This window comes from Felis catus, chromosome A1, assembly GCF_018350175.1.
Source record: "Felis catus isolate Fca126 chromosome A1, F.catus_Fca126_mat1.0, whole genome shotgun sequence".
In the NCBI taxonomy this organism is placed as follows: Eukaryota; Metazoa; Chordata; class Mammalia; order Carnivora; family Felidae; genus Felis; species Felis catus.
The window spans coordinates 210,425,460-210,452,880 of record NC_058368.1 but is presented as its reverse complement, the minus strand read 5'-3'; the positions used below and the strand labels follow the sequence as shown (position 1 = coordinate 210,452,880).

General features: G+C 39.3%; 1 protein-coding gene across 1 annotated transcript; it reads right to left on the bottom strand.

The window, feature by feature from the left end:
* Positions 1-102: 102 nt before the first annotated feature.
* LOC101081204 (UDP-glucuronosyltransferase 3A1-like) lies at positions 103-27,079 on the bottom strand. The gene is made up of 7 exons (XM_011286527.4): positions 26,739-27,079; positions 24,403-24,504; positions 12,729-12,837; positions 10,393-10,924; positions 3,506-3,737; positions 1,823-2,042; positions 103-709 (listed from the first exon to the last, which is right to left on the bottom strand). Exons 1-7 carry the CDS (start codon positions 26,830-26,832, stop codon positions 433-435), a joined length of 1,566 nt encoding a protein of 521 aa, XP_011284829.1. The 5' UTR covers positions 26,833-27,079; the 3' UTR covers positions 103-432.
* Positions 27,080-27,421: the final 342 nt, after the last annotated feature.

Below are 27,421 nucleotides of genomic sequence, written 5' to 3'. Positions count from 1 at the left end.
GGGGCAAGTCAAGAAGCCAGAATCAAATTCATAGATACAGAAAGTAGAACAGGAATTGATGGAGATTTGAGTGGAGGCGGGCATGTATATGAGGAATCACTGTTTGATCACCGAGGAGTTAGTTTATTCTGGAATGATAAAAACAGTTCTGGAATGAGTTATAGTGATGTATGCAGGATAATGTCAATGGTAAATGCCTCTGACTGTACACTTAATGGTAAAAATGTCAAATTTTATATAATATATATTTTACTACAACTTAAAGAAGAATCCCAAGAATGCTTCACAAGAATTTTTAAACACAGACAGAAGCGAAGAGCAATTTATGTGCCACCATCAGGTGGAATACGAGGAACAGTAGGGGTGTCCTGTGTGGCTGGAGACTTTGTAGAACCAGTGGCTTCTCAAATACCCATCAAGGATGCACCCCCATCAGGCCTTCTTCAGCTTCCTGGCCCCACACAACCACCTGGCCACCATGCCCAGCAGCTTCCCGCAGAGCCACAGGGTGCCCAAGGTGACCACCAGCAGGAACAAGAAGACGTCCAGCAGGTACTGCTCATGCCACGGCTGCTGCAGGGCATGGGGCTTGAGGTGGGCCGCACCCCCTGTCTGGAGGATGTGGTCGATCCAGCGCACCAGCCTCTGGGCAGGGGTCAGGGGGTGGGAGCGCCTGATGATGCTGGCGGCCACTGCTGCTGACTTGTACCTGTTGGCAGACACAGAGGTAGGCATTACCTCAGTGGTTGTAGAAGTCTTAGAAACCTTGAATCTCACACACACTCGTTCCTCCACATGCACAGAAAACTCAGTTTCAAGGAAAAATGTTGGCCTGGTTTTGCCGCACTAGCAGGGTCACATTGAGAAGTTCAAACTGGTGCCTTCATGCAAAGATCCATGCCTAGTGTCCAAAGTGCTAAACTATAAAACAGTGACTAAGCTGTAAGGAAAAGTCTCTTCCCAGGAGGCTTATGGTACACTAAAGGAAAAAGCACGTATGAATATATTTGATGTAACATACTCCTGACTCAGGGTAGATGTCCTGAAGATGCTAATAAGATATTCCACCCATCCTCATTATCAGATGATTGTGTTGGATGGGAATTTACATAAGACATCATGGGTCCTTCTACCGACTCACTTAACAGAAATTCATCTCAACCTACTTTGTGGCAGGCCCTGTGCTAGGCCCTGGGAACACAGGGGAAAACAAGAGACACACTTGGCCATCCAGGGAGCTTACTGTCTACTTTCCAGTGTGAGGGACGCACAATAAATAAAAACAGAAAGAAATGGGGTAGTTACCTATCCTGAGAAGTGTTAAAAATAAAAACAAATTATGACTAAAGTGGGTGAGAAAGGAGTGCATTTAGGACTATCAAAGACCACCTCTCTGAGGAGAGGACATTGAAGATGAGCCCAATGGTCATGAAGGAACCAGTCCTGAGAGGAGAAGGAAGGATGTTCTAGGGAGCAGCACTGACAAAGGGCCTGAGGCTGGAGAAACAGTGTGGCTTATTGGGGGACAAAAAGAAGACCTCCTGCCTCAGTGAAATTCTACTATAAGCAGCATCAAAATACCTCTCTGAGACCCAGTGTAAATAGGTCAGAGTCTTTGCAATACTTATGGTAGAAAATTGTTCGCAGCATCTAACCTAAATACATAGTCTTACTCTCAGAGGAAACAGAACAGGTATTAGTATCATATGCATATCATTGTCTGTCCCTAAAGTTTTGCCTTTTTGCAAAACAGTGCCACACAGTACCCATCGTATTTCATATCTTCTTTTAGTCTCAATGACAAGTTCAGAGAGCTGCATACCTCTTGTCTTCTATGACTTCCTTCATCTTCAGAGCCAATGTCTCTGCCTTGATCTGCTTTAACTGGATAGAGACACCAAACTTCTTGGCTTCTACTCGGACCATGTTTTCAGGCTGGTCTCCAAGGACTGGAATCCCCACGATGGGCACACCATGTTGGATGGCCTCCATTATACTATTCAACCCACCATGGGTGACAAAAAGACGGATGCGTGGGTGAGCTATTGTAAATCAGAAACAGAGCAGAATATTTCAGCATGAAAACTCTCAGAACACCAGGGAAAGCATCAGGGCAGAGGAAAATACTAAAGGATTTCAAGGTATGGTGGAGAAAATGGATTTACTGATCCAGCTTTGAACATACTCAAGGGTGCATATTCCAAGATAGAAGATTCTGGCCTTGTCTGTGTACAGAGATTCCTCTAAGTCAATCCATCTAAGACTCAGAGCCAAGGGAAAGCTGCAGAGAACAGTGTTAAGCAAGGCACATTCCTCCTCCCAACTATCCATCCACCTATCCATCCATCCATTCTTCTCTCTACCCTGTTTCTCTCTTTGCTTTCCTTATGTCTGCTCTCTTTGTGTCTCCTTCTGTCTCTTTTCTGTCTCTCACTCTCCACGTCTCACCCTCTCTCCTTCACTGCCCATTATTTTCCTCTTATTGAAGTCTTAATACTTTTATTGTCATCGCATCTCACCTGGCATTCCTCAAACATACACTCTATGTGCTTTCTCCTCAATTTAATAAGAAATCCTCTAAAGTAGGGCTTGATGGACCACCCATCTCAGTATTTCCAGTTCCCGTGTGCTACTCTACTCTTTTTTAGAGAAAACCAAAACAAGTGTTGATAATGAAGAGTTCATCTCAAACAGTGCCTCTCAATAGGGATGTGCATCAGAATCGATTGGTGTTTCCTTGAAATCAGAATCCTTTTTAGTCCATGCCTTGTGAAAAAAAAATGCAGAACACTCTATCTTAAGTTCCCAATATGTTTGTGAGCCTTGGGGTGAATAATCTTGGGGTGAACCTCTGAGGTATTCAGTTGTGGTGGTAGCTAGGATGCTGAAAAAACTGGCACAAGGACAAAGAAAACCTTGGGGTGTAAGGAACTGTTACCAGACAATTTTATGGACCAAATAACTGGCTGACAAGTTACTCACTTTGACAGTCAGATATTTTGGCACACCCTTCAGACACCATCAACATCAATTTTTTGAAAGTATGACTATACCTTTTGTAGCATAGGAGAATGTGCTAATATGTATGTGTGTGGAAGGGGAGGGTGTCTGTAATGGCACGTGGCCTAACAGGTTCTCAAGGGCCCAGGAAAAGCAATGACAAGAAGACCCCTGATGTGTGTTCTCAAAGTCCACAAACTGTCTCTGGTTGGACTTGGACAACTTTCTTCAGTGCAAATATGTTAGGCTTAAAACAACCTGACAAAAATATCACTTCTGACTGAAAATAGCAGGACTAGAATAGAAAGGAGGAAGCAAACATGGCACTTTAAACCATTTTGGATGTATATCCTGATTTCCCAGGGACTCCAGTTGACTGCTCCATTCCTGTCCTCTAAACATTACTTTAGCAACCAACCGTCCCTTCTCATGGTGATGAAGTAGCCCCGTGGAGCCCTAAAGAGACATAAATAGAAAAAGAGAAATCGATCTGGTCAGTCCTTACCCAAGAGGTCATTCTGAGGAAGCCAGTCCACGATTTTCACATTTGCTGCCAATTTGACGTCTTTGGGCCACTTAGAAGGCTTACACTTCCATATCACCCCTTGGGAGAGACGAGCAAAGGCACTGTTCATCTCCATGAGAACCTCCTCGGACTGATAGGTGCCCACCATGGAGCCCATGGCCACAAGGACAAAACCAGAGTCTCCAAACTTGCTGATGAAATTCTCAAATTCCTGGAGAGAGGTAAGAAAGGAAAGGATGTGAACAAAGTTGTTCATGAAAACCTAGATGTAAAATGTTTATAAAATCATTTCATAAAATGAAAGTCAACTATTAACAGAATGCACCATCCTGTCAGTACCTAAAGGTCACTGTCTTGAAACTGTACTCATAGGCCTGAGAACAGCTCAGTGTACTCTACAGTGTGCTTATATCCATTGTGTCCAGTGGCCTTGAGGTCATTTTTCTGAGACCTCAGGACACTCCATACCATACAAATACTTTCAATAATCACAAATGGATATGAAGAGAGTCTTAGGAGTCCAGCCAGTATCACAATAGTCCACATTGCACGTAGGACACTTAACACATACTTCAGCACCAATATCTAGATTCAGAATATCCATATTACAATGTTTTAAGAAGAGGAAGGCAGAGGTCGTTGAAACTTCTTTTTTTTTTTTTTTTTTTTTTTTTTTTTTTTTTTTTTGTTAAGAACATGGCCCCAGAAGCAGGGTCATCCTCATCCCTCATCCTTGTCTGTGCAGATACGGCGTTTAGGAGTGTTCCAATGACAGACCAGAGGTGCTATTGCCTAGGTGAGTGCCAGTTGCTGTCCTGGACAAGTAGGGGGCAGTAGGCATTCTGGAGGCTGAAGTAGATGCTGGGGAAATATCTGTCATTTGTCTCCTTCATATGCTTATGAGCCATCTGTTGTCGTCATTGTTGAGAGTTCTGGTAAGGTGTTTGGCCCATTTAAAAAAATTTTAATTGATTTTTTTTACTGTTATTATGAGTTTTAAGAGTTCTTTGTATATTTGTATATATGGTTGTATATTTGTGTGTATTACATTTTGAATAATAGTCTTTATCAGGTATACCTATGCAAATATTTACTCTTGGTCTGAGTCTCTTCCTTTTATTCCACAACTGGTATGCTGCAGAACAGAAATTTTTAAAATCAATTTGGCCCACTTCTCAACTCTATCATAGAACATGACTTGGGTTTTATATGTAAAAAGTAATCAGCAACCACAAGGTCATCTGTTTTTTCCTATGTCACCTCATATGAATTTCATACTTTTGCATTTTATGTTCAATTCTGTGACCCACTTTGTGTTAATTTTTTTGAAGACATAGGATCTGTGTCCATTCATTGGAAAGACTATCTTCTTTTCGTGGTATTTCTTAAAGCTTTGTCAAAGATCATTTGACTACATTTGTGTGGGTCTATGTGTACTCTCTTCTATTACATTGACCTATTTGTCTGTTTTTTTGCTTATAGCACACTTTCTTGATTACTTTAGCCATTTCATAAGTCATGGAGATGACTAATGTCAGTTTTCCAACTTAGTTCTTCATCTTCAACATTGTGTTGGCCCTTCAGGGTTTTTGCCTCTCCATGCAAATCTGAGCATCAGCTTATCAATATCGACAATTGATAATTTGCTGTGATTTTCAGTAGGATTGCACGGAATCTATAGATCCAATTGGAGATAACTAACACCTAGCAATAGTGAGTCTTCCTACCCATAAATATGGAGTATCTCTCCATTTATTTAGCTCTTTGATTTCTTCCATCAGCATTTTGTAGTTTTCTCCATATAAATCTTGTACATGTTTTGTTAGTACTTATTCCCAAGATTTCATATTTAGTGGTGAAATATAAATAGTAGAATGGTTTTAATTTCACATCCTCCTGTTCATTGCTGATATACAAGAAAAAGATGGATTTTTTATATTAAACTTGTATGCTTTGATGTTACTTTACTTGCTTGCTAGTTCCAGAAATATTTTTCTTGACCTTTCAGATTTTTTAAATAGACCATCATGTCATCTGTGAGAAAGAACAGTTTTAACTCTTCATGCCTAATCTACATGATTGTTATTCATTTTTCTTTCTCCTACTACTTTCTTAGGACCTCCAAGATGAGGATGAAAAGCAGCAAGAGAGTACATACTTGCCTGGTACCTGAGAGGTTGTCCTTTCATTTTCTATAAAATGTCCCCTTTAATTAAAAGCTTCGGGAGAAGCTTCTCTGGAAGATTTTAATTCTGATGAAGTCAAATTTATCTATTTTTTCTTTTGTTATTCATTCTTTCAATGTCACATCTACAAATTCATTGCCAAGTCCAAGTCCATGCATTTTAGCCCTTTCTTTTCTTCTAAGAACTTTTTGGCTTTTAGCTCTTTCTTTAGGCCATTGATCCATTTTGAGTTGATTTTCGTGTATGGTGTGAGGAAGGCTTGGAATATATTCTCTTTCATGGGAATGAATATCCAGTGGTTTCAGCACCATTTGCTGAAGAGACTGTTCTCTCCATTGATTGCTCTTGGCGCCCTTGTCACAAACGAATTGGTCACAGATGTGTGTCATTGAACACTGTTCTTTTCATGTTGATTTGGCTACTTGCATTCCATTACATTTCAATGTGAGATGAAGACTGGCTTTTCCATTTCTGCAAAAAAGAAAAAAAAGTAATAATAAAGCCACTCAAGTGTTGATAAGGCTTAGGTAAAACTTGTAGATCACTTTGAGTAGTATTGCTCTCTTAACAACATTAAGTATCACAATTCATGGTCTTGAGATGTCTTTCCATTTATTTAGGTCTTCCTTAATTTCTTTCAGCAAATTTGTAGTGTCCACTGTATGTGTCTCTCCCCTCCTCAGTTTAATTAGGTGTTGTTGTAAATAGAATAATTTGCTTGGTTTCATTTTCAGATTGTTCATAGCCAGTGTATGAAAACACAAGTTGTATGAATTCACTGGGATTTTCTATATACAAGATTATGTCATATGAATATCAAACCACTTCTACATTGTCCATTCCAATTCGGACGCCTTTTATTTCTTTTTCTTGCCTACTTGCTTTGTGTAGGGTATATTTGAATAGCGGTGATGTAAGCGGGCATCTTAGACTACCGATCTGAGGCAGCGGGATTTCAGTCTATCCCATAGAGTATGATGTTAAAGTTGTCAGTGTTCCATAAATACTCTTTATCATGTTCAAAAAATACCTCTTTACTCCTAGCTTTGTGACTGTTGTTATCATGAAAGGACATTAGTTTTGTCAAATATTTTTTCTGCATCTCTTGAAATGATGAGCTTTTTTTTAAATTCTCTTCATTCTATTAATGTGTTGCATTATGCTGATTGATTTTATTACATTAGGCAAGTTATAAAATACCTTTTATATCCTGTAAAAGGTTTGACATTGGTCTATTTTGTCTGATTTTAATTAGCACATAGCCACCTTGGATGATTCTTAAAGAAGTTCATGGTCTTGGGGCGCCCAGGTGGCTCAGTTGATTGGGTACCCAACTTTGGCTTGTCATTTTCTCATGGTTTGTGGGTTTGAGCCCCGCATTGGGCTCTGTGCTGATAGCTCATAGTCTGGAGTCTGCTTCTGATTCTGTGTCTCCATCTCTCTCTGCTCCTCCCCTACTCATGTTCTGTCTCTCTCTGTCTCTCAAAAATAAACATTAAAAAATTTTTTAAAAAGAAGTTTCTGACTTAATAAATACCCTAAATATTAGTTTCATATCTTTTGTCAACTCTTCAAAACATTTGTTTCTTCCTTCCTGTGCGTTTGTTGACTGTCTCCAGCTTACCTCATTGTACCATTCTGGCCCTTCTTAACTCCATCCAGCACAACACTATAAAAACTATCATCCCAAAGGACCAGTAAAAACCAGCTTTGTTGTCATTTGACATTTACAAGATCAGTGTAAATCTATAATTTAAAATGGGCAAAGGCAGAGTACAACGTCATAACAAGAAGCTGAGTACTCCCAGCTCCCCACAGAAAAAACAGAAGGATAAAAAAGGCTAAAGACTCACTCAGATAATTTTATACGACTTGGGAAAATAGCCAGTGATATACAGAAACCAAACAGATGCCCACTCAGGAAGAAAAAAACACACACACTCAGAATGGTGAGAATTTCCATGGCAATTTTACTCTTCTGGACCCACACTCTTCCTGAAGTGGCATGCCATGGTCCAGAGGCAGCAGTGGTAGCCCTGCCTTCTGTAAGAGGAGAAGAAATGAAATAATTTGCAACATTGTAGCCACTCTGTAGGCTCCCAGCTGACAAGTTAAGATCTCACCAGGCTCAGAGCTCTGACGGGAAATGGCAATATAGCTCAGATATCAGGTTGGTGGGAGTCTTGCAAGGCAATAGAGGGCACAATGCCATGTAAAATCTGCAGGGATACTGCAGAATTTAGAATCTTGGGGCAAGACAAACAAAACACCTATGTCCCTGAGAAGAATCTGGGTAAGACTCTTTGGGAACTTAAGACATTAAAATTGGCCAAGTATACAGGAAGAATCAGATGAATGAATGCATACACAAAGGTCCAGACAGGAAAAATGCTCAGAAAATACCTAAGGAGACTTTAAGTTGTCTGCCCTGGCTTATCCAAAGTATTAAACATTCCCCACTAACTAGTGAAGGTGTTCCATGGCAGCCTGCAAACACAACTAGAGGTGACTGGTTTTACAAATGCCCACAACTTTCTACAAAAGATCACAAAACATATTACAAAAAGAGAGAGACTAAAAGCCAAAATGTGTCATTTAAAGGAATGAAATAAATCTCCAGGAACCCTCTTTGAAGAAACAGACATTGGGTTTACTAAACAAAGACTTTTAAATTGACTAAATATGCACAAAGAGCCAAAAAAAGTGGATAAAGGTCTAAAGGAAATCAGGAAGACAATATATGAACAAATAGAGAATAATAGCAACAAGAGACAGAAATTATTTTTCAGAAAAAGCAAAAAAAATCAAAACAAAAAATACAATCACTGAATTGAAAAATTCACTAGGGTAGTTCAATGCAGACCAAAATAGACAGAAGAAAGACTTAGTACACTTGAAGACAGGACATCTAAAGTGTCAAGTCTAAAGAGAAAAAAGTAGAAAGGGCAAAAAAATGAACACAGTGTGAGGGACTCACAGGACCCCTTTGTGTAGATTAATATATGCATTATGGAGTTCTCAAGAGAATGAGAGAGGAAAGAATAGAAAGATTGCACGAAGAAATAATGGCACATAACAAGATATAATATGCAGACAATCCTAAGTTTCCTCTCACACACAAAAAAATGTGTCATGACCAATATAGAAATTTAGGAAAGTAGCAAGAAATAAAATCAGCTCAGAATATCCATTGCATTACATTAATAATGACCATTTCAGGAAGGAGATTGGAAAAACAATTTCATTCACAATACAATCCAAAGAATAAAAAAATAGTTAGGAATAAACTTAACCAAGGAGGTAACTATATTGAACTATGTTGAAAACTATAAGACACTGCTGAAGGAAATTAAGAAGACACAAATAAGTGGAAACAAAATTCAGGTTTCACGGATTAGAAGACTTAATACTTTAAAGATGCCAGTACTTCCCAAGGTGATCCACAGGTACCATGCATCTCTATCAATAGTGAACAACATTTGCTTCTGGCAGAAATAGTAACCTATCATAAGCTGATGTGGAATTTCAAAAACAATGAGTACCCAAAACAATGTGGAAAAAAGAACAGGGTTGGAGGTCCCACATTCCCTGATACCAGAGCTACTACGAAGCTACAGTAATCAAAATAGTGTAGTATGACAAAAAAGATAGATATGTAGATCAATAAGATAAAATAGAAAGTCCAGAAATACCCCAGGTATATTTGGTCAAATAACTTTTGACAAAGGTCCTAGACCATTCATTAGGTAAAAGACAGTCTATTCAGCAAGTGATATTAGAAAACTGGATATCCACATGCAAAAAACTGAAAGTCAACCATTACATTATACCATATGGTAAATCAACTTAAAATGGATGACAGGCCTAAAAATCTGAGCTATACACATACGACTCTTAAAAGAAAATAGAGAGAGAAATCTTCATATAATTGTAATTGTATTGGGTAGTGATTTCTCATAAAAGACACCAACAGCACAGGCAACAAAATAAAAAATAACAGCATTGGATTGCACCAATAGAAAAACTTCGTGTATCAAAGGACACCATCAACATAGTGAAAGGGCTCATGCCCTCTCTCTCAAATAAGTATATAAAATTAAAATTAAAAAAAAAAGAATGAAATTTTGCAATATATGAAAACATGAACGTACCTTGAGGCCATTATGCTAAGTGACATAAGCCAGGCACAGAAAAGCATATATTGTAAGATTTCACTTATAGGAAGCATCTACAATAGTCAAATTTATAGAATAAAAAGTGGAAATTGGTTTTCAAGGGTTGGAGGAAAAGTAGAACAGATAGTTCCTATTCAATGGAGGAAGAGTTATAATGTTACATAAGATCAATAAGGTCTGCAAATCTGAGGCACACGGTACCTACACTTAATAATTCATAATGTATTCTCAAAAATTTGATAAGAGGGTAGCTCTCGTATTAAGTGTTTTTACCAATATAAAATAAAATTTAAAATAGAATAGAATACAATAAAATAGACTAGAGACATAACAGTAAGTATGTAAAAAAAAAAAAGTAAAAATAAAAGTAAACGGGTGTATTCTAGGTGTTTTGCTTGTCCCATCCTACTTCAGTCCCAGATCCCACTGGCAAAGGAGCCACCAACTCTATGTTTACTGAAGAGCTTTGCATGAAGTCCCGATGGAGTGCTGAGGTTTCACTTACTTGTGGTACTGGTTTAACAGGTCTGGCCATTAAGCCTCCAACATACACAGTGTTGGGAAGCAGGGGCCTAGCAAATTCAAGGGCAAAGTCAGAGTTAACAAACCATAGCTCTGCTTTCTTTAGAAGATGAGACAAAACTGGTCTAGAGCCTTCCGGGAAATGTTCCTTGATGGTGTTGTCAAATGTAGAAAGGATTCGCCATTGCCTTAAGAAGAAATCCAAGAACATTAGAAAATTCGTCACTCTGCCCCAGAAGTCCATGCGGTCAGTTAGCAAGGAACGGAACACCGGAACATAAGACACCGGGTTTGGTAGCCCAAGGTCCACACTGCCAAATGGGGAGGGAAGAATTGACACAAATGGCTTCCCAAGCTTCTCAGCAACCAGGAAATAACAGAAGTCAAATGCTTCAACAAATACCAGGTCAAAGTTCTCATTTTTTAAAGAATCCATGATATCACTTCTCCTTAGCAAATCACTGCATTGAATCCCCAATTGTTCCATGAACTTTACAACGGTGCCAAATGCTTCCCTGTTAAAAAAAAAAAAAAAAAGACAAATATTCACTGAAGAGTTAATTTCACAACACTTAGGATAACCTTTAGCTCACAGAAAATATCCCAGGTAAGTAAGACCATACCTGGCAGCAGCCCATCTATTTTACCGGTGTCCAATGAATAATCTGCTCTGGTCACTCTGCTCCATGTGTTTCTGCTTCCTAAAATGTTCTCACTTTTTTCCCTCTACTTTCTCTAGCCAATCACCTCCACATCAATTCAAGATCCTTCCAATTTGGCAGCAATCTCTGACTGTAGCAGACATCACAGTTCCATGTCTACTTGACACATTCTGTGATGCTCTCTTTAACTTTCATCTGTATACTGACAGTTCATGAGTGACTGTCTTGTTTCCCAGCCTAACTGTGGAAGTAACTTGGTAGCAGAGTCCATTTATGTTGATAATATAGCCCTTTTTTGTTCTTTAAATTTTGTAGAGTCTGCATTTGAGAGATTGCTCACACAAGGAACTTTGTGATGGTAATATTAGAATCCCAATTCTAAACTGAACATGAGATTTATATTTTTCCAGCCTATGACATAAACAAGTTAAAACAAACAAGCTTATTATTACCCTTTCCATTTCATATTTCTTGGAGTAGTGAAAGAACTTAATACTACACCATGTCAGCCCACTGAAACCTCACAGGTGAAACCTCATTAGTAATATGCAGTTGTCCACATGCACTGTAAACTTCAAGTGACAATAGATGATTAACTGAAATTATTCTCTATTATATTTTTAAATGATTTTACATAATAAATGACTGCTACATAGTGTGGATAAATTCAAGAAATGAACTACAAATTCCTCAAAAGAACAGCATTCGTCATATTTGAAATTAAGTTAATCTATTAAAATACAGGAAGGTACTGTGCTCAGCATGCTGCACCCTATTTAATAAGTGGGTGCAACATGTCTTCAAAGAAATGAAGTGGGGAAGAAGAGACAAGACATAATAAAAAAAATCATGAATAACAACACAAAATGATATATACAATGCTTTAAGAGAGTTTTTTAGAACACATCTCTTCTGGATGAAGAATTTGGTCTTCTAGTTTAGGTAAGCAGAAAGGCTTTATGGCAAAAGCCAGATTTTAGGACCACCTTGATGACTGAATAAAATTTTTAAGGAAACAGGGACAGGTGGAGTTAGGCCACTATAATTCACCAAGGAAGGCATGAATATGTGTCTTTCCCCTCTTCTGTCAAAGGTAAAGAACTTTCTATACATCCCAGATAATGATGAAAACTTTCAGGCTAATGTCACAATGTGTATCATCAAGGCATTTGGGCTTTTAAATGAGTTAAAAGACAATGGCTCAAAGAAGGAAAAAATCAATGCTCATCAGCATGTTTCCATTCTTGAGTTTACATGATGAGAGGAAAAGTAAGTATAAAATGGTGGCTTTGATATGCCTACCAACAATCAGAAATTATGTTGTTTATCCTGCCTTCTGTGTTGTGGAGAGTATACACAAAAACATTGTAGGTGAAGGGCTGCCAGGAAGATCCAGAAGGAATAATCCCCCTGACTATATAGAAATACATTCATGATTTCAGTGGAAAAGGCACACTACACAAACCAAATAATTGGAAGTGAAAAACTCATCTATTCCATCGATCCCTACCCCCCATCATTGATCTCCCCATCCATCCACCCATCCATCCACCCATCCTTTTCTCTTAAACTTACTCTAAGTACCTATGCATCCAACCATTTATTTGCATCACTTTATAAATGGTAAGTCTTTCAATCAGAGAATAAAAGAAATTACCTGCCATGCAAAGCTTCTTCAATATACAAACCAAAACGTTTCTTTAATTCTTTTTCTTGATTCTCAGGTAGAAGCCAACTGATAACTTGGTATGCATTTTCCTTCTTTTCTAAATAAAAAATTTTTAAAAACACCAATAAAAATATGTCATTAAGTCCAACAATGCAGATAATTTTGGCATGATACCATAGTTTTTTTTATCCTAATAATTTTATATATATCTGCATGTTTGCTTTTAGAGGGTTTTTCGGTTTTCTGCTTGCTTTTTCATTTCTTCAGTCATAGGATCTGATACTATTTATTGAGAACATTATAATAATTCAATTACTTCTATTCAATTGAATGAATGATATAGAACTTAAATAAAAGTAAAGTTCTATTTGAAGCTTTCATGTAAAGGTATAGATATTCTTCATTTTACAGATGAGAAGACAAACATAAATGGAGTGTCAGATAATTCATCACGGTTGTACATATAGTAAGTGCTACACTTTGTATTTAAATACAGATTTAATTTTATCCCAGCTCCCCAGTCCTTTGTTTTTTAGGAAAAAAGAGATATTTTTTATTACTTACAGGTGACACATGCAAAGGTTTTTCATTCACCCAAAAATATGGCAAAGGCTAAGTTAACAAGAGTAGTCCCCTGCAGTCCTACTTACCATTCCGACATTTCCCCCATAACTCATGTGTACTAAAGAGTCTGGCACCATTTTTGAAGTTGGACTGTTGACAGCTTTCAAGCTCCATTTCCTCCTTAACTTTCTGGGACATATCTTGGAAAAATGAGGAGAAAGCCTCAACACGACCTCCCTCGTGTGACCAAGATTTTCAGCCAAACAAGCCAGACCCCATGAGGGGAACCTGCACCTCCATCCCACTCAGAGGCTTCCATAATTGGCATTTAGAAACAAAAGGATAGGTTTAGCCTTTAAGTGGCCCTGGTCATGTGTCTCACACAAACCTATCTTCTCTGTCAGAATCCACTTTGTTTCTGGATTCCAGCAGGAACCATGTGATTGACACTAGGCTAGGTAGAACCGCATGACCAATGGTTGTACATCTCAAGGACTGCCCCCATTATAAACAGTGCTCTGAGTTAAGACTGATTCCAGTTTACAAGCCCACTGAACGGTGTGAGGAGGATAGCACCATGCCATCTGATGAACTCCACACTGTAAAAGGAGAAGGTGCACTAGAACCCGAGAAAATGCCTTTGCTACTGTTGCTCATGATATCTCTGCAGCTCAAAGAAAACCTTGATTAACACAGTATAAGGGAAACACTGATGACACCCTCATGGGGTTAATTCAAGGGTTAATTCAAACTCAGCTTAATCTCAGTTCTCTAAGATCACCAGCAAGAAGGCCCTTAGCTTTGGTGATGCTAATTAGGACATTTGGAGGAAGAACTTATAAATATGAGCAGGTTAAAAGGCATACCCTCCCCCAAAGTATAAATAATGACAATGAAAGGAATGGCAAAAAATGGGAAATGTCAGCGTGAGAGAGTCAGGAAAGAAATTAAAACAGAGGTCTCAGTTTTGACATATGTGGCAACTAACATTACTTTAAAAAAACACTATAACAGAGCAAGGACACAGATTGGCTTTTGTGACTTACATCAGAGGTTCTACATTACTTTTAACATTGGATGAGATCCCCCCAATGACCAACTTTAATCGTCTTAGTCAATACTGGGGAAAATAACAGATATATCATGAGAGCTCACCAAAATTTATCAAAGTACCTCTATACTGTTAGGAGGTAGAAAATATTAGATAGAGCACAGTGGTGCATGCCCTGTCTTAACTACTGGGATTAAATATCCCATAGCCATAACAGCCATTGGTTGTTATCTCACAGTAGCTATGGTTGCTCCTATATAAGAAGTCATAAAATTAATGTTTTAGTACTAACACCATGATGAAAGGGAACTCATTGGATCTGCCCAACATATTAAAAGTTTTAATACAACAAAATAGAGTTTTAATAGAGTGCCTTCAAGGATTAAATCCCTTTTTGTAAAGGATCCATTAACAAAGAAGTGATTATCCCCACTAGTTCTCCATTTAATAGCCTAACTTGACTATTCTTAACCCTGAATGAATGGAGCCTCTCAGTGGATTTCTGTGATCATATTATGGCCTCCATTTCCAATCTTACTGAAATTACTGACTATATCTAAAACTAATAAATTCTTTACAGTCATACCTTTGGTAATACATTCTGTTTAATTCCTATTTCAACAAGCTCTCAGCTCTAGTGTCTCTTCACCTTCACCTTTGAAGGGTACAAGTAACTTGTAACTTGGCTTCTCATGGACTACCTCAACAGCCCTACTCGCTAGTTTTGCTGGCAAGATCTTTAACCACATTTAACTTTCTCCAGAAGCACATGTATGACAGTACTTTGAGGACAACCTCCTTTTGCAGAGATTTGTGGAGCCCATTCAGTCAAGACACAAACACGCACATAGCAACTCACATAGAGGGATGGGCTGCTGCCCTACACAAAGCACAAGGCATGGCACCTCAGTTAAATTCCTGGGACAAATTGCTTGTTGAGTGGAAGGTCTTTCCATCCCTGACACTGTCAAGGCACACCTATTACGGCTCCATTTCCAGCATGAGAGTATAAGGAGCTTTCCTGGACATACTTCGAAAACAGCAAATGGTGAAAAATTCATACACACACACACATATACACACACACACACACACACACACACACACACACACACACACCTCCTGATGTAGACAACAATTCCACTGACAGAATTTGTCTGAAATAACTATTTGGGAAATCTGCAGCCAATTGATGGTTTCCACCAACCAGAGGAAGTCTTTAACTGTAAATTGCAGATAATTTTAGTCAATTTCAGCTTTTTCCACAGTAGCAGCTACCCATCCCCCATCCCTCAGTCTCCAGCCGGAAGCTGTATGCATTGTTTATAGAGCAGCTTGTACACAGGTTTCAAGAGCCTGAGCGGGCAAAAAAATCACCTTGTCCAAATATCAAGTATCTGTGCTCTGATTGCTGATTGCTGCTCTGGTCGCAGAGATGCAGACAAAGAAGCAGGCAGCAAGGTTTCTGCATCATGCTCTATTATTGCAGCCACTTCCCTCTCTGGCTCAATTGACTTCCAGGGGTCTTAAAAGATTGATGCCCTCCTTTTCCCCTCATTTTCTCAATTTACCCATTTGAAAGGGCACCATTAAACCTGGGACATTGTAAAACAGCTACACATACCAGGAAAACTTGAAAGTGTCCATTCATGCCCAGGAAAAGGCTCAGAAAAGACAGTGAACAGTGAAATTTACACCTCGGTTTGATCCTCAACACAAAAGCAGCATAAAACAATTTTAAAACATAAATAAACAAACAAAATTAATAACAAAAATCTGCAAAGAGAAGGGAGGAGAGGTTCATCTCCAGATATACACATTTTTATATTCAAATGTTCAGTTTTCAACAAAAATTACAAGACACACCAAGACACAGGAAACTAAGGCTTCATCCAAAGAAAATTATAGATTAACTGAAACTGTTCCTAAGAATTACTTTATGTCAGATGTATTAGACAATGTCTTTAAAATAACTGCCTTAAAGATTCTCAGAGAATTAAGGGAAGATGTGGAGAAGGTCAAGGAAAAAGTGTTTGTAAAATGTCACTGAAAGAAAGGGTAGGTGGGGTGTCTGAGTGGCTCAGTCAGTTAAGTATCCAGTTTTTCATTTCAGCTCAGGTCATGATCTCATGGTTTGTGAGATCAAGCTCCACATCAGGCTCTGGGCTAGCAGCAAGGAGCCTGCTTGGGATTCTCTCTCTCCCTCTCTCTCTCTGCCCCTCTCCAGCTCACGCTCACTCTTTCTCTCTCAAAATAAATTAATAAACATTTTAATTTTTTTAATAAAGGAATATAAAATCTAAAGAAACTAAAAACAAATTCTAGGAATGAAAAATACAATAAATGAAATGAAAATGTCACTAGAGGGATTCAAAGGCAGATTTGAGCAAGCAAAAGAACCATCAAGCATTATCAGTGAACCTCAAGAGAAGACAGTAGAAATGATCAAGTCTGAGGAACATAAAGTTAAAGAATTGAAGAAAAGGAACACTGTCTAAGGGTCCAATACATGCCCTGTGGATGCTCAGGAGAAGAGAGAAAGAAAGACATAGAGAGAATATATGAAGCAACAGTGGCTGAAAACCTCCCAATTGGGTGAAAGATTTTAATATAAACATCCAGGAAGCTCATCCAACTCCAAGTAAAATGAATTCAGACACCCACATCAGGACACATTATATCAAAATACAGAAAGAGAAAGAGGAAATATTAAAAGGAGCAAGAAAAAAGTGACTCATCGCATACAAGTGATTGTCAGTGAGATTATCAATAGATTTCCAATCAAAAATTTTAGAGGCAAAATAAAAAAAAGTTTGAGACCAGAAGGCAGTGGACCAATATATTCAAAATGCTAAAAAAAAAAAGAAGATGAAGAAGGAGAAAAGAAAAGAAATAAGAAAGAAACAAAGGGGAAAAAAAGAATTGTCAACAAAAAATTCTACATCAGGCAACTCTGTCCATCAAAAATCAAGGAAAATTAAGACAATCCCAGATAAACAAAAGTAAGGGTGTTTGTTACCACTAGAACTGCCCTGGGAGTAATGCACAAGGCACATTTTCAGGGAAGAATGAAAGGACACCAGAGAGTAACTTAAAGGTATATGAAAAAATAAAGATTTTTAAGAGGTAAAAGAATGGGCATTATAAAAGCTACTGTTATTGTAACAATGGCTCTAACTACCTTGTTGTTTTCAATATGATTTAAGAGGCTAGTATATTAAAAAAATTATTTGTTTAGGGGCATCTGGATGACTCAGTCAGTTAAGCATCTGACTTCGGCCAAGGTCATAATCTCATGGTTTGTGAGTTCATGCCCCACATCGGGCTCTGTGCTGACAGCTCACAGCCTGGAGCCTGCTTCAGATTCTGTGCTCATGCTCTGTCTCTCTCTCGTTCTCTCAAAAAATAAATAAACATTAAAAAAATTATTTGTTTAAAAGCTACTATCATTATTTGAAATTTGTAACTCCACTCAAATTTTTTACACAATTTAACATACTAGTGCATTTAAATTAACAATAATTTATGTTTAGGAGCACATGATGTATAAAATTGTAATTTTGTGACATCAACTAACCAAAGAGATGAGGATAAAGCCATCTAGGAACACTAGGAACAAAATATTTGTATGTTATTAAATTGGTATAAACTAAACACTAAAATCTGAGTGTCATAGATTTAGCAGATTAAATGAAATGCCCATGGTAACCACACACACACACAAAAGCTGTAGAATATACACAAAAGAAAATGAGAAAAGAATTTAACATTTTACAAAGAATCAACTAACCACAAAAGAAACAGTAATTCAGAAAGTAAGGGACAAAAAAGTTAAAGGCATATAGAAAACAAATAGCAAAATGACAGAAGTAAGTCTCTCCTTACCAGTAATTACTTTAAATAACTTGGATTAAATTCTCCAAAAAAGACAGACGTTGGAAGAATGGATAAAAATACATGAACCAATTGTAATATCTTTGTATGGTGAGAGATGGTAGCTACACATGTGAGTGTAGCATAACATATATAGTTGTCAAGTTGCTATGTTGTACACCTGAAGCTAATGTGTAACATTGTGCGTCAACTATATTTCAATAAAACATATTAATAAAATAATTGCAAATAAAAAGATATTAACAATGGGGGAAACAGGGTAAGGGATGTATGGGAACTTTCTGTACTATCTTTGCAAGTTTTCAACATGCAGTGGAATCTATCTGCAATGACACAGACTAAAAGGGAAATAATGGAAAAAAAAAAATATTCCATGCAAGTAATAACCAAAAGACAGCAAAAGTCAATAAGCAAATACCAAATGCAATTGATTTTATTTATTTTTTTTTTTAATTTTTTTAACGTTTTATTTATTTTTGAGACAGAGAGAGACAGAGCATGAACGGGGGAGGGGCAGAGAGAGAGGGAGACACAGAATTGGAAGCAGGCTCCAGGCTCTGAGCCATCAGCCCAGAGCCCGACGCGGGGCTTGAACTCACGGACTCACGGACCGTGAGATCGTGACCTGAGCCGAAGTCAGACGCCCAACCGACTGAGCCACCCAGGCGCCCCAAATGCAATTGATTTTAAATCAAAAAAGATTACAAGAGACAGAAGTTTCAATACAGCAAGAAGACGTAAAATTATACACATATATGCACCTAATTAGAGACCATCAAAATATCTAAAGCAAAAGCTGAAAGAATTGAAGGCTTAATACACAATTTTAAAATAATCATGGAATATTTCATACTCCATGCTAATAATGGATAAAATAACCAGAACAGGAGGTAAAATATATAGATGTGGCATCGTGGAGGCCAGGTCTACACAGTCTAATAAGATGTCCAGCATTGGACACGACACACACACACACACACACACACACACACACATTTTCCCATCTTTAAATACAACTAGATTAAAAAAAGATTTTGTGCTAAGCAGTGTTATACAAAAGACAGGGAGGCATCTGGGAAGATGGCGGGGTAGGAGGACACTGAGCTCACCGCGTTCTGCGGATCACTTAGATTCCATCCACACCTGCCTAAATAACCCAGAAAACCACCAGAAGACTAGCAGAATGGATTTTCCAGAGCCAAGTGTAGACGAGAGGTCCACAGAAGAGGGTAGGAAGGGTGGAGATGCGGTGCGCCCTACACGGACTGGAGGGAGGGAGCCGGGACAGAGGGGCAGCCCGGCGGCCACACAGAGACCCCCAGACTGGCTTGCAAAAGCGGAGGGGCCGGACGGAGTGTGTTCTGAAAGCAAGCGAGACTTAACATCTGGAAGGTTATAAGTTGACAGCTCTGCTCAGAGAACGGGAAGGCTGGAGGACAACGGGAGGGAGAGTTGTTGAGCTCTGGACAACAGAGTCCAGCTTGGCAGGGAACAAAGATGCTCGCCAGCACCATCTCCCTCGCCCATACCCCAGCCAAAATCCCAAAGGAAACCAGTTCCTGCCAGGGAACTTGCTTGCACCATGCAAACACCGAACACTGTGCTTCTGCGGATCCATCCCTCTGGCGGGTCTGACTCCCTCCCGGTGCCACAGGGCCCCTTCCGAAGCAGATATCTGAAGGAAAAACAAGCTGAGCCTCCCCCTCCCACCCTTGTGCACCTTGCCGATCCATCCCAGCTAATACGACAGATTCCCAGCACCACAAGCCTGGCAGTGTGCAAGTAGCCCAGGCGCGCCATGCCACCCCACAGTGAATCCTGCCCCTAGAAGAGGGGAAGAGAAGGCACACACCAGTCTGACTGTGGCCCCAGCGGTGGACTGGGGGCAGACATCAGGTCTGACTGTGGCCCCACCCACCAACGCAAGTTATTCAAGACAGCACAGGGGAAGTGCCCCGCAGTCCCGCACCACTCCAGGGACTATCCAAAATGTTGAAACAGAAGAATTCCCCTCAAAAAAACATCCAGAAAATAACAACGGCTAATGAACTGATCAAAAATGATTTAAACAATATAACAGAAAGTGAATTTAGAATAATAATCATAAAATTAATCACTGGGCTTGAAAACAGTATAAAGGACAGCAGAGAATCTCTTGCTACAGAGATCAAGGGACTAAGGAACAGCCAGGAGGAGCTAAAAAATGCTATTAATGAGCTGAAAAATAAAATGGAGACGACCACGGCTCGGACTGAAAAGGCAGAGGAGAGAATAGGTGAACTAGAAGATAAAATTATTGAAAAAGAAGAAGCTGAGAAAAAGAGAGATAAAAAAATCCAGGAGTATGAGGAGCAAATTAGAGAACTAAGTGATGCACTAAAGAGAAATAATCTACGTATAATTGGTATTCCAGAGGAGGAAGAGAGAGGGAGAGGTGCTGAAGGTGTACTTGAAGAAATCATAGCTGAGAACTTCCCTGATCTGGGGAAGGAAAAAGGCATTGAAATCCAAGAGGCACAGAGAACTCCCTTCAGATGTAACTTGAATTGATCTTCTGCATGACATATCATAGTGAAACTGGCAAAATACAAGGATAAAGAGAAAATTCTGAAAGCAGCTAGGGATAAACGTGCTCTCACATATAAAGGGAGACCTATAAGACTCGTGACCGATCTCTCTACTGAAACTTGGCAGGCCAGAAAGGAATGGCAAGAGATCTTCAATGTGATGAACAGAAAAAATATGCAGCCGAGAATCCTTTATCCAGCAAGTCTGTCATTTAGAATAGAAGGAGAGATAAAGGTCTTCCAAAACAAACAAAAACTGAAGGAATTCGTCACCACTAAACCAGCCCTACAAGAGATCCTAAGGGGGATCCTGTGAGACAAAGTACCAGAGACATCGCTACAAGCATGAAACCTACAGACATCACAATGACTCTAAACCCATATCTTTCTATAATAACACTGAATGTAAATGGACTAAATGCGCCAACCAAAAGACATAGGGTATCAGAATGGATACAAAAACAAGACCCATCTATTTGCTGTCTGCAAGAGACTCTTTTTAGACCTGAGGACACCTTCAGATTGAGAGTGAGGGGATGGAGAACTATTTATCATGCCACTGGAAGGCAAAAGAAAGCTGGAGTAGCCATACTTATATCAGACAAACTAGACTTTAAATTAAAGGCTGTAACAAGAGCCTAAGAAAGGCATTATATAATAATCACAGGGTCTATCCATCAGGAAGAGCTAACAATTATAAATGTCTATGCGCCGAATACTGGAGTCCCCAAATATATAAAACAATTACTCATAAACATAAGCAACCTTATTGATAAGAATGTGGTAATTGCAGGGGACTTTAACACTCCACTTACAGAAATGGATAGATCATCTAGACACACGGTCAATAAAGAAACAAGGGCCCTGAATGAGACATTGGATCAGATGGACTTGACAGATATATTTAGAACTCTGCATCCCAAAGCAACAGAATATACTTTCTTCTCAAGTGCACATGGAACATTCTCCAAGATAGATCACATACTGGGTCACAAAACAGCCCTTCATAAGTATACAAGAATTGAAATCATACCATGCATACTTTCAGACCACAATGCTATGAAGCTTGAAATCAACCACAGGAAAAAGTCTGGAAAACCTCCAAAAGCATGGAGGTTAAAGAACACCCTACTAAAGAATGAGTGGGTCAACCAGGCAATTAGAGAAGAAATAAAAAAATATATGGAAACAAAGAAAATGAAAATACAACAATCCAAACGCTTTGGGATGCAGCGAAGGCAGTCCTGAGAGGAAAATACATTGCAATCCAGGCCTATCTCAAGAAACAAGAAAAATCCCAAATACAAAATCTAACAGAACACCTAAAGGAAATAGAAACAGAACAGCAAAGACAGCCTAAACCCATCAGAAGAAGAGAAATAATAAAGATCAGAGCAGAAATGAACAATATAGAATCTAAATAAACTGTAGAGCAGATCAATGAAACCAAGAGTTGGTTTTTTGAAAAAATAAACAAAATTGATAAACCTCTAGCCAGGCTTCTCAAAAAGAAAATGGAGAGGACCCAAATAGATAAAATCATGAATGAAAATGGAATTATTACAACCAATCCCTCAGAGATACAAGCAATTATCAGGGAATACTGTGAAAAACTGTATGCCAACAAACTGGACAACCTGGAAGAAACGGACAAATTCCTAAACACCCACACTCTTCCAAAACTCAATGAGGAGGAAATAGAAAGCTTGAACAGATCCATAACCAGCGAAGAAATTGAATCAGTCATCAAAAATCTCCCAACAAATAAGAGTCCAGGACCAGATGGCTTCCCAGGGGAGTTCTACCAGACGTTTAAAGCAAAGATAATACCTATCCTTCTCAAGCTATTCCAAAAAACAGAAAGGGAAGGAAAACTTCCAGACTCATTCTATGAAGCCAGTATTACTTTGATTTCTAAACCAGACAGAGACCCAGTAAAAAAAGAGAACCAGAGGCCAATATCCCTGATGAATATGGATGCAAAAATTCTCAATAAGATACTAGCAAATCGAATTCAACAGCATATAAAAAGAATTATTCACCATGATCAAGTGGGATTCATTCCTGGGATGCAGGGCTGGTTCAACATTCGCAAATCAATCAATGTGATACATCACATTAATAAAAGAAAAGATAAGAACCATATGATCCTGTCAATCGATGCAGAAAAGGCATTTGACAAAATTCAGCAACGTTTCTTAATAAAAACGCTCAAGAAAGTCAGGATAGAAGGAACATACTTAAAAATCATAAAAGCCATATGTGAAAAGCCCACAGCTAACATCATGCTCAATGGGGAAAAACTGAGAGCTTCTTCCCTGAGATCAGGAACACGACAGGGATGTCCACTCTCACCACTGTTGTTTAACATAGTGTCCGAAGTTCTAGCATCAGCAATCAGACAACAAAAGGAAATCAAAGGCATTAAAATTGGCAAAGATGAAGTCAAGCTTTCGCTTTTTGCAGATGACATGATATTATACATGGAAAATCCGATAGACTCCACCAAAAGTCTGCTGGAACTGATACATGAATTTAGAAAAGTTGCAGGATACAAAATCAATGTACAGAAATCAGTTGCATTCTTATACACTAATAATGAAGCAACAGAAAGACAAATAAAGAAACTGATCCCATTCACAATTACACCAAGAAGCATAAAATACCTAGGGATAAATCTAACCAAATATGTGAAAGATCTGTATGCTGAAAACTATAGAAAGCTTATGAAGGAAATTGAAAAAGATATAAAGAAATGGAAAAACATTCTGTGCTCATGGATTGGGAGAATAAATATTGTCAAAATGTCAATACTACCCAAAGCTATCTACGCATTCAATGCAATCCCAATCAAAATTGCACCAGCATTCTTCTCAAAACTAGAACAAGCAATCCTAAAATTCATATGGAACCACAAAAGGCCCTGAATAGCCAAAGTAATTTTGAAGAAGACCAAAGCAGGAGGCATCACAATCCCAGACTTTAGCCTCTACTACAAAGCTGTCATCATCAAGACAGCATGGTATTGGCACAAAAACAGACACATAGACCAATAGAATAGAATGGAAACCCCAGAACTAGACCCACAAACGTATGGCCAACTAATCTTTAACAAAGCAGGAAAGAACATCCAATGGAAAAAGACAGTCTCTTTAACAAATGCTGCTGGGAGAACTGGACAGCAACATGCATAAGATTGAAACTAGACCACTTTCTCACACCATTCACAAAAATAAACTCAAAATGGATAAAGGACCTGAATGTGAGACAGGATACCATCAAAACCCTAGAGGAGAAAGCAGGAAAAGACCTCTCTGACCTCAGCCATAGCAATTTCTTACTTGACATCCCCAAAGGCAAGGGAATTCAAAGCAAAAATGAACCACTGGGACCTTATGAAGATAAAAAGCTTCTGCACAGCAAAGGAAACAACCAACAAAACTAAAAGGCAACCAACGGAATGGGAAAAGATATTTATTTGACAATAAATTTCATATATTGAAAAAAACGAAACAAACAAACAAAAGACATTGTATATCCTTTACTGGGATAGATAAATTTAATAATTACCAGAAAAAAAACTTACTTGGGTTTAAATAATCTCCTCCATAAAGAAGCATGGTTACATTATGACCATGATCTTGTAGAATCTGAGATACCCGGTCCAGCAGTAGATAATGGCTTCCACCTAGGAATAATATAAAATTTTATTTTTGTAAAGGTGAGAACAGAGGGTCTGAAATTGATGTGGGGGATCTGGAGATCCAGGATAAGGTAGCAGAGAATTGGTGGTCAGTAGAAGATGAGTTATTTTAGTCCTTTGGTTTCATTTTGGGTAAACCCCAGACCAGATACCCTCCTTCTTTCTGACCAAGTCTTAATTTGTAGCAATCTTACATGAAAGATTCCTTTTTGCAGTTCAAGATCTCCATGCCAGTGAGATGACCTTCTCTAGCTTAAGCCTAAAGGAGTTCCCAATCCTAGGCACATGCTGCAATTTAGGCTGCCTTTATGGAGGTACTGTGTCCTTTAGGAAAGGAAATTTGTGGAAAATTTTGGCACAAGACTATGTATGTGAGAATAATGGGTTTCTAAAGGACAATCAATCAAAGCTATTTCTGGAATCCTTCTGTCTGGAAATTTATGTTAACATGGAAGCCAGAAACATGGGAACATGAATATCAGTCCAAGCCACAGAAGCAGAAGTGGATAGAGCCACTGCTCAGAGCCAAGATTCTTCAGATTCAAATATATTTGGCAGGATGTTCCTCAGTTGGGTCCTGCATTTTACTTAACATCAAATTAAAGCATTCAGGATAACTATGGACCCTTTGGGTAGAACTGTAGGATCCTGTATGTATATAAAACTGGGACATCACCCAACATAGGAAAATCCTGGGATCCTAAGGAAATAGAAGTGTGATTCTCTGTGGAGGTACAGATTATCACACCAATGTCTAAAACCATGTAATATCATGGAGCACTTTGCTTGAATCTATGGGTCAAGGAGTAGAATTTGCCTATGTTGGAAAGTGGGGGCTGTTTGGAAGACAATGATCTCATGATGATTGGGTCAGGACAGATGAATGTAGGACTACAGTAATGGTGTATATCTGTGGAAATCATTCTAGTTTTTTATATCTATACTTGTGTTGCCTGATGTAACACAGATTACATAAAAGCACAAACACTACACCCTTAGATGCCTTCTCTGGCTCACCTTTAACCCCTGTAAGAAATGGATGCAGGGGAGAAGGCTTCCTGCAGAGGCAGCCATTCCTGAGGACCATGGTGATCCCAGTGCATTCTGGGGCAGAGGCAGGGTTTCCAACACCTCCAAACCACACCTGTCCGCTCTCAGAGTCCAGAGGACATGCAATTTCAAGAGGTGGGGCAATTCTTTTTTTCTGTTGCCTTTAACTATCATTAAAAATAGATTTAAAATGGAAAACAGAGTTTTTTCAATACTTATTTTTAGGAATCCCCACTGTACAGCATAGAGTCTGGGGAAGAGGACAGGTTTGAGGTAAGAAACAGTAGGTTAAGTCCAGGTGTGTGACATCAGGGAGGTCTGGTGTGCTCTTGCAAAAGGCCCCTCATTTCCCTGACCCTTAGGTTCCCTGTCAGGAAATAAAAGGGAGATGCCCAATTAGATGATCTCAATGGTTTCTTCTAGCCCACGATCCCCAGATTCTTGGGGATCTAAAAGTGACCCCAGGAGCCCCGTATCCTGTCAGAATGGATCAAAAAAAATATCTTGGGGGAACTCCATTTTATGATGCCTCTTTATCCTGATAAATGTTCCTGTTCCATTTCTGTTTCCTTTGGAGCAAAAGTAAAGGCATTAAAACTGGGTTCACACAGAATTAACTGTTTCACTGTCCTTCAAAGCCTTCTAGCAGCAAGGGCAAAAGAGAAACCTGTTCCCAATTGATTTTCTCTGCCCAGTCAGTTTCCAGGTTTCCTATTAGTGAAACAGTCCCCGTTTGTGCTGCTAAGCCCAGGAGTCCCTTTTCTTGGCCTGCAAGAGCCTGAAAGTGACCTCACCTTCCACTTTCTATTGGCAACTACCGCGCCCTCAGACTTTTAAGGTGTGCCTCTGAAAATCCCAGCTGCACCCAGGAGTAGGCAGCTCAAGGTCGCTAGGTCAGCATTGGATCGAAATTCTGGCCCCAGCAATGCAGAATACGACACACCTCCAGAAAAGGTAAAAAAGAGGAAAGAAAACCATTGCTTTTTCCAGAACTAGCTTCCCCACACCAGCAGTGGGGACCCCTCTGTGAACCCCCCGCCTTTCCACCTCTCCCTCCTCTATCCTGGGATCCAAACAAGCTCTGGAAAACCACAAAGAATGACCTATGAATCAGGGCTAGATTGAGCATCTGGGATGCGCCTGTGTCTGATTCTGTTGCCAGCACTCACCCAGTGAGGATCCAGTCAGAATTTTGGCGGCCTCTGGGAGCAGGAACCCAGACAGAAGAAAGCCAGCTAATAGCAGCGCCCGCTGGCCTGTCATGCTCCCTCCTGTACCAGCTGCAGATCCCAGCCTTGTGCCCAGAGCCCTGCGCTTTGCTTCTCTGAGTCCCTCACGGCGACCTGTATGCCTTGGGGACAAGCTTTGCACTGGCAGCCAAGGAAAATCTCTGGTAGGAAGCTTGGGAAGAGGTGAGAGATGGGTTCTGTCTGTTTTCTTTTCTGTTTATAGTTTCTGGCCTTTCTGCTCCTCCTCCTGCGTGCTTGCTCCACTGGCTATTTGGACTTCACCCTCCCTAACCAGGAGCAGCAGGAAGGAGGAGTTAGCGAGCTCTCCTTAACCCTTCTCTGTCTGAGTAATCACCACACTCTCTGCAGAGAAGATACTCTGAACCTTAGGAAGTCACTTCCAAGATGACTCAGACCTATCTACATTTTAGGGACCTTTCCCCAAATTTTCCCACCTCTTAATTACACTATTGACCTCCTACTGTCATCCCCCTGCCCCATTTCCCCAGGTACCTCCTTAAATCTCTTTAAGTGTTCCAATGTCAAAATCCCAGAAGCTTATTCCCAAATGAAAATGACCTACACTTATTGCTCAGGAAGTTTCTTAGGAAAGTAACATATGG